At 46.3% G+C, this 12,293-nt stretch overlaps 1 protein-coding gene across 1 annotated transcript in view; it reads right to left on the bottom strand.

Annotated features, from left to right (window-relative positions):
• The window catches only part of LOC124594034 (odorant receptor 4-like), a 74,684-nt gene that overhangs the window by 46,444 nt on the left and 15,947 nt on the right, over positions 1-12,293 (bottom strand). The window contains exon 2 of the mRNA XM_047132388.1: positions 3,658-3,691. Within this exon, the coding sequence (XP_046988344.1) occupies positions 3,658-3,691 (34 nt within the window). The remainder of the gene's footprint in view (positions 1-3,657; positions 3,692-12,293) is intronic.

Below are 12,293 nucleotides of genomic sequence, written 5' to 3' on the forward strand. Positions count from 1 at the left end.
GTATTAATTCTGCATATCGTCAAATTGGGTTCAGTGCCACCACTCCAGCATACCTGTTCGTTGCAAACTTTCTTTTGGTTTTAATTGTGCTACTGATGTCTTTCCGACTCGACACGTCCCTGAAAGATACACACATGGACAAAAAGGCCATCAATAAAGAAACAGTTCACTCACTACACCACATTGTGCTAGTATTACCAGACGACGGCTGATTGTGTACACGTAGTTCCACTGTCATCGAAGTCCTGAGGCGGCATCCAATTCAAAGACCAATGATTCGACGACTTCCACACACCAATGTTGTGACTGGGCAGTTGGGATCACATTGTATGCAGGATGCAGGACACCAAGTGTGGAAAGTGGTCCATTTTATGCCAAGAGGTTTCAGTGACACTGCAGTACCTGTAATAACATTTGTCTTCCAGATTCAGTTTACAAATTGTAAAGTGTCTCAGTTCATCAATCGATAGCCAGGTTTAAGAGCGCATGGCGAAGAGGAGTTGATGCTTTGCTGCGCTAGTGTCAATCCTAGTCGAGGGAAAGGGAAATTTTATAAAAATTCAATAAAGGCGCAGTTGGGCGTTGAAATTTGGGGCCGCTGGCAGAGTGTGGTAACAGTCGACAGCCAGCGGGCCAGGAAAGGTAAAAATGGCAGTCGCGTGCGCAAAGCTGCTACAGGAAGTATTGCATGCACAATTTGTTTTGAATGGAACAACAACGAGGCTGGAAACTGCAGTGTTGCTTTAAGTTATTGCAATGTATGAGGTAGGGCACTAGGCCAGAGCCAAGAGTGGCGATTTGTAAATGGCTGACGTGTGGGAATTTATCCCTGACATGGTTTTTGTCTCTCTCTGACACTACGTCAAAAACGAAGGTTCAAATGGTTCAAATGGCTTTGAGCACTATGGGACTTAACTTCTAAGGTCATCAGTCCCCTAGAACCACTTAATCTTAACTAACCTAAGGACATCAGACACATCCATGTCCGAGGCAGGATTCGAACCTGCGACCATAGCTGTCGCACGGTTCCAGACTGTAGCGCCTAGAACCGCTCGACCACTCAGGCCGGCAGAAGTGAAGGAGAAACCAATATAAATAGACGGACAATTTTAGCTTGGGGCAGAGCGTCCCGGGTCAGTAGAGCATCGGGACGGACCTGTGCTGGTCTTCACTTATAGGGGCCAGTCTGGCACCAATATTATAAGTATTCTGCATAAACTTGTATTTTGTTTTCTATGTACTTGTTCGGTCTATATTCCACCTCCTAGGCCACGACACCAGGGCGGGATGGAACGGCAACCTGTAACTTGGAGATCGCCTGGTCTGCCTCAAAGAGGGCAGTGACAGTGGTCTGCAGCAGGTGCAGGAGGAGCTCGGTTCCACTCGAGCCTCTGGGCCACGTTCGATTCCCACCTGGCGTACCGGGGTCCGGGCGAGGTGTATGCTGCGGGAGGCGCAGCAGCACTGCAGCAGCGCCAGAGATGGCTGCGGTTGTTGCCATCCAGCAAGCACCACTAGCCACAAGCTGCGGCACAGCATCTAGGAAGGCTTGGGTTCGAGGCCGGTCCTGTCCTGGGAGCAGCGGCGGTCCGAGGGCCACGGGTGACCGGTACACCCACCTTCACCCCATGTTCGGACTGAGTAGGCCAAGCGGGGTGGCGGGCGGCGAGGACCAGCGACTGTAGCAGTCTCTGGAATCGAGGGCAACAGCGCAGCGCAAGTCGCAATGCATCGGCGGTCGGTGACTGGGAGAGCGCGGCCGACTTCCAGCAGGGCGGCCTTGATGAAGGCAGCAAAGGCGTCAGCATACCAGGAGTCTGCTAAGACGGCTGGACTCGTGGGACAGAACATGGACACTACACTTCACCCACTGAGTACTGTAAATTACCGGATTAAACAAATGTTACCGAATACCGCTGCATCTCTCTGCACTGTTCCTTGACGCTCTTGAACTTGCTCGGCCTCCTGACAAAAATACGGCGCGGTGAGTCCCGGCTTCAGCTCTGCCATCTCGAGTCCCGGGTTCGACCCCCCCGACCCCGCAATAGCTTCTAGAGCCACTGGTCAATGAGCTACGGGTGTGTGCACTGCTGGCAGCCACGTGGAGGCAGGAAAGTATCGGTCACCCAGAGGTTCTGCACTACAGTATACCCCATATCTTAGCACTCTCATACACACGCCACCATGAGCTTAGTTGATGTCAGCCGACTGTGGGGTCCAGGCCCTCGTTATCCACCATGGAGTAACAAAGACTGCACCAGATGTTCACAAGTCTGCCAGAAGACTGTAAAAACATGACACACCTGGATGTTGAGGAGATGACAGTTTGCAGGTCATCCACGATTGACCTTCAGTGGACGAGGGCTGGCATGCATTTGACTGCGCATCAGTCATGGTTTCCCAGAAGGCAGGAGCATTAGATCATAACTGTGATTTACATCAGGTTGGCTGTGTCTCGGTGTTGAAATCAGCAAGCGAGTAAGAGCCAGATCATAATCAACCCGCTTGTCGTGGTTTCACTTAATCTCAGTACACTGTTATTCTCTGTGGCTCTAGCGACATGGACAGAATGCCAGCATGACTGGGTGTGACCTGGTGCTCCGAAAACCTCGTTATTTAAGGACGTGAGGCAGACTGGCAGGGTTTGGAGAGTGTTTAAAGAGTTGGTGTCTCTGACGCGGTGACGCTGGATGTACTGTCGAATTTGCCCTCATTTATTGATTTAATCCATGCTCCTTGCATCACAATGGTAATTCAGTAATTATTCCGGGTCGCTGAGCTCGGGTCTTTTTGCAAGATCAGTTCGTTGCAGTGACGCTCTGACGTTGAAGTTACAGTGTTACTTCATACTTTCTTGGTATGTAGCATTGTGGCGTTTGCACTTCTGCTTTCCTCACTCGCTGGATGTGTGGCAATGCTGTCCTGGTGCCCTATCTTCCACTACATCAGCCGTAGATCTGCTGTCTTTCCGATTGGCACATCAGCCACTCGTTGGCTCTGAGCTCGTAGGATAGAACTTTAAAAAAATTAAGCAGGTACAACGACATTATTCAGCAGTTTAAAAGTCATATAGGTTTGCTATAGCGAGCCATTGTTGTCCTTTATGGCAAAGCATTAACCATTGTTACTTTACGTAACATTGTAAAAGTACTATAACTATATGACTTTTGCAGGCAAGGAAACGCATTAATTTGGTTGCCATTTCCCAATTTACGACCAAGAAAAATACTTCATGCTCATGGTTCTATGTATAAGATGACAATGTAGAAACCTATGTGACTGGATCATATTATCACCTTTAATTTGTTTTCATATTTTTTTCCAGATTCTATGATTTATTTTATGAGCATTCCTTCAATTATGAAGTGTCAGTTCAGCGATGGTACTGCTTCGTGTGACATGATCCCACAGCAGTTAAGGGAAAAAAGTAATTAGTTTAAATCTATGCAATGCATTTGTTTTCAATGGATTCTACATTTGTGACTCAGATTGTAATAAATATGTAGGTGAATGTAAACGAACACGTTGTTTTTGTAATAATTGTTCTTAATCTGTACATGTAAACTGCATTGCTTTTTTTGGTGAACGTACCATCACAAATGTAAATATTATAAGACATAAGACGCCAATCATCGGTAAGAATGTCCATACGAGTACCAGGTTGTAGACGTCCTCCATTTCTGCAAGGAACCTGCAAAGGAAAAACTTTGTTTACTGAAACGTACTTCATACTCATGAATTTAAATCCTTTCACTTGGATGGCATGTCCAGTGGCTTCCTTGCAAGAGTACAAAAGCATCCTGTACAAACTTCAAACTCACCAGTGAAATAACTTAAATAAGTTTTTATCTTTTTCGTCTATACGTTTAAATGGTTTTGTCTAATATTGTTTCACTAACGACAGGTATTTCATGCGATATTATAAAGAAACAAGTTCACGAAGTATTGCTAAGTAAAAATCATTTCCGCAATCCTGATATGATACGTGACTCTGTCACTCATTTGCTGAAAGAAATTTTAGCAATCTGAGAAAATAATATAGAACAAGTTCTCGAAGGCGGAATCTGATAGGAGAAGAATTTGAAAGATGAGGTCTTCTCTGACAAGCAAAGGAAAATATTTTTTTCCCTAAAATTTGATACACAGTCTACGGCGAAATCAATGACAGAATACGAACGTAGTTTGAAGCAAAGGGACGCGTTGGACGTGAGATGTTTAATCTATGTACTGGGAGGAGATTAGCAATGCAAAGAAAAAAACTATGTCAGGAAACCCAGAGCGGAATTCGCATGCAGCTTTACTCGACGTGTGCAGTTTCCTACTGCCGTGGTACCCCACATCTCGGACCGCAAACAAAAAAATGGTTCAAATAGCTCTGAGCACTATGGGACTTAACTACTGAGGTCATCAGTCGCCTAGAACTTAGAACTACTTAAACCTAACTAACCTAAGGACATCACACACATCCATGCCCGAGGCAGGATTCGAACTTGCGACCGTAGCGGTCACGCGGTTCCAAACTGAAGCGCTTAGAACCGCACGGCCACACCGGCCGGCTGGACCGCAAACATGCCACGTCTGCAGAAAGCTCTAGTTTTTCAATTTGTGAGTTACACAAAACTGAAATCTTGCGCATTTTACTTATTCTGTGAAGGACAGAAAGTAAATCTGAAACAGGTTTGAAAGTTCCCCCTTTTGAGAATAAATTTTCCCTTCATGAGCAACGAAAGAAGGAAGAGTGATGAACAACAGCTTCTTCTACATGTGGAAAAAATGTAATTTAATTTAGGTCGGTGGGAAAAACAGTCCTATAATGTTCGAATACCGTTTTACTGGAGTGCTGCTTGCAAAACGACTTGAAACGGAACGAGCGGCTAAGGTCGGTTGTAGCAATGACGAATGGTGTACTTCGATCTATTGGGAGCATCTAGGAAATTGTAGGTCATCTGTAAAGGCTGTCGGAAACAGAACACTTCACTGACTCATTGCTGAATACCGCTCGAGTGTCAGTGATTCCCACCTGGTCGGAGTGAAGGAAGACATCGGAACGATTCAGAGACGTGCTGCTACGTTCCCGGTGGGTGCGATCAACAAGCGAGTACCACGGAAATACTCCGTGAACTCAAGTGGGAATCCCTGGAGGAAATAACATGTTCTTCTGGCAAAACAGTATCGAGAAAGATTATAAAACGGTATCTCCGTTGTGGAAGAGCGGTTCTACTACTATCAACGCACATCAGGCGTAAGGACTGCGAACTCAAGATAACAGAGCTCGTTCCCTGGCTCCATTTGGAAGTGGAACGGTAAATGGAATAACTAGCAGTCGTACTAGACAGAAAAGTGGGAAAAATTGTTCTTTGATAGTAATGGCGACAGAATGGAAAGCGCTCGTCGTATGGAATTGCAGCGCCTGGTTTTCTTCGGAGTTCCAGTAAGTGTGATCATATGTTCTTTTAAACCTGTACAGCTATCCTCGGCGTGGGAGTAAAGATAAAATGAATAAAAAAATAGAGCCTTACGACAAAAGAAGTCAAAATATCTTGGTTATAAGAAGCTATAAAGAAAGTACGATAAAATTATTGAACGGAAACGAAAGTGCAGTAAAACAGTTACTGATGCTAAAATGACATCGCCGTTCTGGAAAATAGAAAACTTGGAAAAACCATTCAATGAAATATGTAAAAGACTGTAGAAAGAATTGGTTTCAGCGTGAAGGCGACAACTGTAAATAACAGAAAGCCTAGCATGAACAAGAACAAGAGTTACACATGAAGAAGGGGGTTAGCAGAATGTAAGAAAAGCTTTTAAACCCAAGGAGAACGTCATGATCAAACGGCCGAAGCAAATAAATGCGGAATAAGCTGCCTTCAACTAAAGAAGTCCTCTGAACAAACATAGTAGTTGAAGTTTATAAAGTCATGTGATAGAGATACATCCAACAGTGCTGTGGAAATTCAAGCAACAAATAAGTGCTCCTACCTGAAATGTGGAGCATTTTTTAGAAGTTAGATATCTGAATCATTTGGAGGTATTATCTGTTGTATACTGAGCCAATATCTTCAGATGTGTGTACCTGACAACAATGCGCCACTTAACGTACTCTGTGGTGGACCCTCCATTGCCGAAATAACGGACCCACGAAATAAAGTGGATTAAACGAAGAAACAGAAATAAGCATCGATTTAGCAACAATTTTCAATTAAGTTTCCTCTGGTCATGTTTATCAGAAGCCTTGTGAAAACTGCCACCAGAAAAGTAACTTACAAAAGGATTTTTGTGTGTTTTGGGAAACAGGCATTTTTATTTTGTATTTACTCCTGCTAGCGGAAATTCTTCTTTATTTGTTCAGCTTTCACAGTTAGAAATGATTGGAGAGAGAATATTGTTACTGTAGCGCAGTAACGTGCCTGATTAATTTGCTACATATAGCATCATCCAAGATAGGTATCAACTGATGACCCCGCAAACAAGACAAAGGAACGCGAGTGGAAGAAACTGTACAAACTAATGAAGTATCATCGTATCAAGATGCGAAGAGGAGTCAAATAGAAACGCAACTGCTTCAGACGCAGAACAATTACAGAAGCAAACAGAATAACTACAAGCGGAGTTAAACACGCAGGTAATAGAGAGTCGGTTCCGCGATTAATGTGAGAAAACAGAAATTCGATGAATGAAGGATCCGAGGAGTATACACCAACAGTCAAGCCACGGACGAAGGTAAAAGTCCTATAGTTCTTACCATCTAAACCAGAAATATGGTTTGCCTTGCTAGATCTGGCGTTCGTGCGGAACGGCGTGACCGATGAGCGCAAGAAATTGGCGGTGATGGTCAATCGTCTAGTCGCTAGAGTGGCAACAATGGCATCCGAGGTCATATTGAAGCCGCCGCCAGACCGACAATATTTCCATGTGAGCAAAACTCTAATGAGCCGTCCGTTCAAACCGGTGGAACAACAGTTGCACCTAGTGCTACGCATTGAGCAAATGGGGGACAGAAGTCTGGCGTCACTTACAAATAATTGTAAGTGAAGAAGAATGAGTAGGGTCGTCAGGCGTAACGTAGCAGCAGGTATGGACTTCCCAGCTCCAAGTAACGGTCAAAGCGGCTGTGATCGCATATGAAGAAACCGACGTCACGTCGTTGATTTCAGTAGCAGACAGGAAGTATTTAGAGAAGGAACCTAGCGGCCACGTCGACTATGACGGAAACGACCAGAGAAGGCGACTCTCAAGAGACCACAGCAATCGGGAAAGAACAACAAAAAGACATCGTTAAGCAATTATGCTGCCTGAAAGAGCAGGTAGATGCACTGCTGAAAGAGATAAGTTGGTACGAGGTAAGAAGACTATACTCAAGGAAGACAGTAAGAACAGAGATAAACTGTTTCATAAGAAGGCACAATTATCAATTTGTTGGTTATCAATTTGTTGGTGCCACCGACGTTTCGGCGAAGGGACCACAAAATGTGCGTTCCTGTGTAAGTGCCTAAAAGGCATTGGAGGCCAGCAATAGGAGCGGCGGGTCGCGGGAACCAATGGAAACGCCACAGCGAGAAAGTCGAGAATGCCACGACCACCAAGTGGCAGAGTAACCAACATAACTTGCTACCTGGGCACAGAGGCTGTAAGTGAGAGATCGTAGGACAAGCCGTTGTTTTGGTCTACATCAGATCAGATGTTATCACGTTGCAGGCTATTCATCAAACGAGTACAATGGCATCAGATAAAATTTATAACCACTGGCGAATACAAGCAGCCATTGGATGTGTAAGAGAATGGCGAAAGTGAAAATTCGTGCTGGCCCAGAACTCGAACTCATATTTCCCATTTTACGCGACCGGTCGCCTTATCCCGCCAACGCTATCGCTGCACACCGGCCTACGCTATCACTGCACGGCTCACGGCCAGACCTTTACTTCCATATAATGGAAATGCCGTGTGGCTAGGGCCTCCCGTCGGGTATACCGTTCACCTGGTGCAAGTCTTTCGAGTTGACGCCACTTCGGCGACCTACAGGTCGATAGGGATGAAATGATGATGATAAGGACAACACCCAGTCCCTGAGCGGAGAAAATCTCCGACCCAGCCGGTTCAAATGGTTCAAATGGCTCTGAGCACTATGGCACTTAACATCTGAGGTCATCAGTCCCTTCGAACGTAGAACTACTTAAACCTAACTAACCTAAGGACATCACACACATCCATGCCCGAGGCAGGATTCGAACCTGCGACATTAGCGGTCGCGCGGTTCCAGACTGTAGCGTCTAGAACCGCTCGGCCACTCTGGCCGGCTGACCCAGCCAGGAATCGAACCCGGCCCGCTAGGTATGACATTCCGTCGCGCTGACCACTCAGCTACCAGGGGTGGACAAACTTCCAAATGACACGCATGTATGTCCGAAGGAATATTGCATCGTATTTATCCACCGATACCAGGCAGCGACTCCCATTTAAAATGTTCTCCCCTGTATGGCAAGTACACAATGTGTGTACGAGCGCGGGATGCTCCGCAAGAGCGACGATATACGGAAGTTTGAGTCTGGCCACCAGCTGTGCAGGGATAGCCAAAGCGGTTAAGGCGGCCGCTCGTGTATAGCGGGAAATCCGGGTTCGAGTCCCAGCCTGGCACAAACCTTCACTGTCGTCATGCCCTTATACAGCTGATGGTCGTTCGTCTTCTCAACTGCGAATACGTTTCATGCATTTCATAAAGGCTGTGGTCGCCTCATTGCCTGTTCCTTCGGACATACATGCATGTTTGAAGAAACGTTGCATCGTTCTTCTCGACAACACAGGCACTACAGTACCAGATAAACCAACCTCACAATGGCCAACAGTTGGTTCATAGCAACTTCTGAAGAGTCCATGTGGAGTTTGATAGAAAGTTCCGGTGGAACTTTGTGCTATTGGATGTGGCGGAACCTGTATTAGGTGCCTCACTCTTGACCTCAGTGCAGAGCAGAGTAAAATGGGCGGAAATGTCATGAGCACCAAGAGCTTGCCCCTCATCATATAAACAGGTAGAGGACCACAGCAGCGCGAGTCGAGGTAAGAGTGCGGTGAATAACACGGTCCACTACATTAAGAATGTAACCGTCCAACTGGTGTCGCAGCAGTCACGGAGGTTATTGCCCTACCATTTTGCCACGGCAAAGGTGGAATCCGAGAATATGCCGCAAGCATGGGTTGTGCGCAGTTCAATAACCGTGGGCGTTATTGTTGCGTTTTATCAATCAGGATAACGGCACCTGGATGCCCAGTGGGTATAACCGCAAGGTAATGCAGACCATTTCCTGACCGATATTCACTGCCAAATATTAGATATTTCATGAACGTCCTAGTGGGAGCTATAACCTTCAGAGTGATATATTATAAAAGGCTTACAATCAAATACAGGTGGCAGAAGAGGGTATGCTGAAGACCTCTGTAATAACTACATTCATGTTATTCGAATACACACATCAAAAAAAGTAGAAGTAAAGCTGTGAGGACGGGGCGTGAGTCGTCCTTGGGTAGCTCAGATGGTGGAGCACTTGCCCGTGAAAGGCAAAGGTCCCAAGTTCGAGTCTCGGTCCGGCACACAGTTTTAATCTCCTAGGAAGTTTCATATCAGCGCACACTCTGCTGCAGAGTGAAAATCTCATTCAAGAAACATCAAAAAAAGCTTGGCATCACCCCGGTTCCCAAAACTCCTGAAGATAGACTTCACTGTAGATGCTGTATCACAGACACAGTCGCTTTGACTTTTCAGAGATGTCGCTAAGCACGCCCAAAGATGTAAACAACCTTCCATGAGCAGCGTCTATTACATGGAAGGGGTCCGACAGCCGATCAGTTCCAGTCATTCCGCCAGGAAGAAGGTACAAGGCTCCTGTTGTCTGTAATTCAACCATGACTAGACGGTCAATACCACGATTCAAATTGCGTCCGCATAGTTAATTGGTGCGAGGAAGGGCTCTCAAAAAGGGAAGTGTTCGGGCGTCTTGGATTGAACCAAAGCGATGTTGTTCAGACATGGAGGAGATACAGAGAGACAGGAGCTGTCGATGATATGCCTCGCTCAGGCTGCCCAAGGTCCACTACTGCAATGGATGACCGCTACCTACAGATTATGGATCGGAGGAACCCTGACAGCAACGCCACCATGTTGAATAATGCTTTTCGTGCAGCCACAGGACCTCGTGTTACAACTCAGACTGTGCGCAATAGGCTGAATGATGCACAACTTCACTCCCGATGTCCATGGCGAAGTCCATCTTTGCAACCACGACACCATGCAGGGCGGTGCAGATGGGTCCAACAACATACCGAATGGACCGCTCAGGATTGGTATCACGTTCTCTTCATCGATGAGTGTCGCATATGCCTTCAATCAGACAATCGTCGGAGACGTGTTTGGAGGCAACCCGGTCAGGCTGGACGCCTTAGACAAACTGTTCAGCGAGTGCAGCAAGGTGCAAGTTACCTGCTGTTTTGGGGTGGCATTATGTGGGGCCGACGTAGGCCGCTGGTGGTCACGGAAGGCGGCTTAACGGCTGTACCATACGTGAATGCCATCCTCCGACCGATAGTGCAACCATATCAGCATCATACTGGCGAGTTATTCGTCTTCATGGACGACAATTCGCGGCCCCACCGTGGACGTCTTGTGAATGACTTCCTTCAGGATAACGACTCGCTCGACTTGAGTGATCAGCATGTTCTCCAGACATGAACCCTATCGAACATTCCTGGGATAGATTGAAAAGGGCTTTGTATGGACGACGTGACCCACCAATCGCTCTGAGGCATCTACGCCGAATCGCCGTTGAGGAGTGGGACAATCTGGACCAACAGTTCCTTGATAAACTAGTGGATAGTATGCCACGACGAATACAGGCATGGATCAATGCAAGAGGACGTGCTACTGGGTATTAGAGGTACCGGTGTGTACAGCAATCTTGTCCACTAACTCTGAAAGTCTCGCTGTATGGTGGTACAATATGCAATGTGCGATTTTCATGAGCAATGAAAAAAGGCAGAAATGATGTTTATGTCGATCTCTATTCCAATTTTCTGCATAGGGTCCGGAATTTTTGGAACCGAGGTAATGCAAAATTTTTTCTGGTGTGTGTATATCATTCGAATTGAAGAACTCGACACAAACGTACAGCGTTTCATCAATGAAGTCCTCTGAAAGCTAGATTTCTGCTGTGCATGCTTAAACAATACAGTGGTATTGTCCATTAATCCATTGGCACCCTAGGAACACCTCAAGACTGTATTCAAACGTATCGGCAAGTATAGTTTCGTGATCAACAAGGCAAAAAGTAATCTGCAGCAGAAACATGTAACTTTTCTTGGCCACTCAGAGGCCAGCATTTGCCTTCTAAAAGACGCGGCTGATGTCATAAGGACATGCCTCGACCAACGGATTATCGTCAATCGTTGACACGTTGCGAGCGTAGCCAATGTACGAGAGCCACTGACAGCACCGCTGGCCGGTAGACGTACCATAGGACGGCGACCGTTGCCATGAGGGTCGGAAGTGCAACAGGTTTTTGGCCATGCAGAGGCCAGCTTTGAAAATGTATTTCTTTCATCCCATCCTGTTGACGATGCGCCGCTAATATTACTGGTAGACGCCATCTAGCAGGCAATTGCAGCAGCGCCCCATCATTTGGTGTAACAGCAGAGGCAACCAGTAGGGTTGTCAGTAATTTTTGACAACCTGTCCCTCCGGAGTACAGCTGTTTATTATTTAAAATTGAATATAAACAAACCAAACATTTTATATGAGGTTACCGGATGGTTTGCTCCCATGAGTAGTTAGCGTCCGTGGACGTGTAGCGTCCGCTCCGTCCACAGCCACCATCTACCATTATGGTGTGAGACTGAAGTTGGTCTAAAACAGACCGAAACCGGTGACCTTGCATAAAAAAGTTTATTGCGGTTGTGACTGTTTATATTAAATTTTGCAGTGGCCGGGCAGTTCGAGGCGCTTCAGTCTGGAACCGCGCGACCGCTACTGTCGCAGGTTTGAATCCTGCCCCGGGCATGGATGTGTGTGATGTCCTTAGGTTAGTTCCGTTCAAGTAGTCTAAGTTCTATGGGACTGATGACCTCAGATGTTAAGTCTCATAGTACTCAGAGCCATTTGAACCTTATTCAAATTTAAGTATAGTTTTCCTTGCGTAAGCTCTTAGAGGAGCAGGTCAGATGCAGCGCCCATGGAGCGATACGGCACTTTCTACCATATCGGGAAGCCAACTCGTTCATTGTAGATATGGACAACAAAGCGATAACTTTCG

The sequence above is a fragment of the Schistocerca americana genome, chromosome 1 (genome assembly GCF_021461395.2).
Source record: "Schistocerca americana isolate TAMUIC-IGC-003095 chromosome 1, iqSchAmer2.1, whole genome shotgun sequence".
Classification (NCBI taxonomy): domain Eukaryota; kingdom Metazoa; phylum Arthropoda; class Insecta; order Orthoptera; family Acrididae; genus Schistocerca; species Schistocerca americana.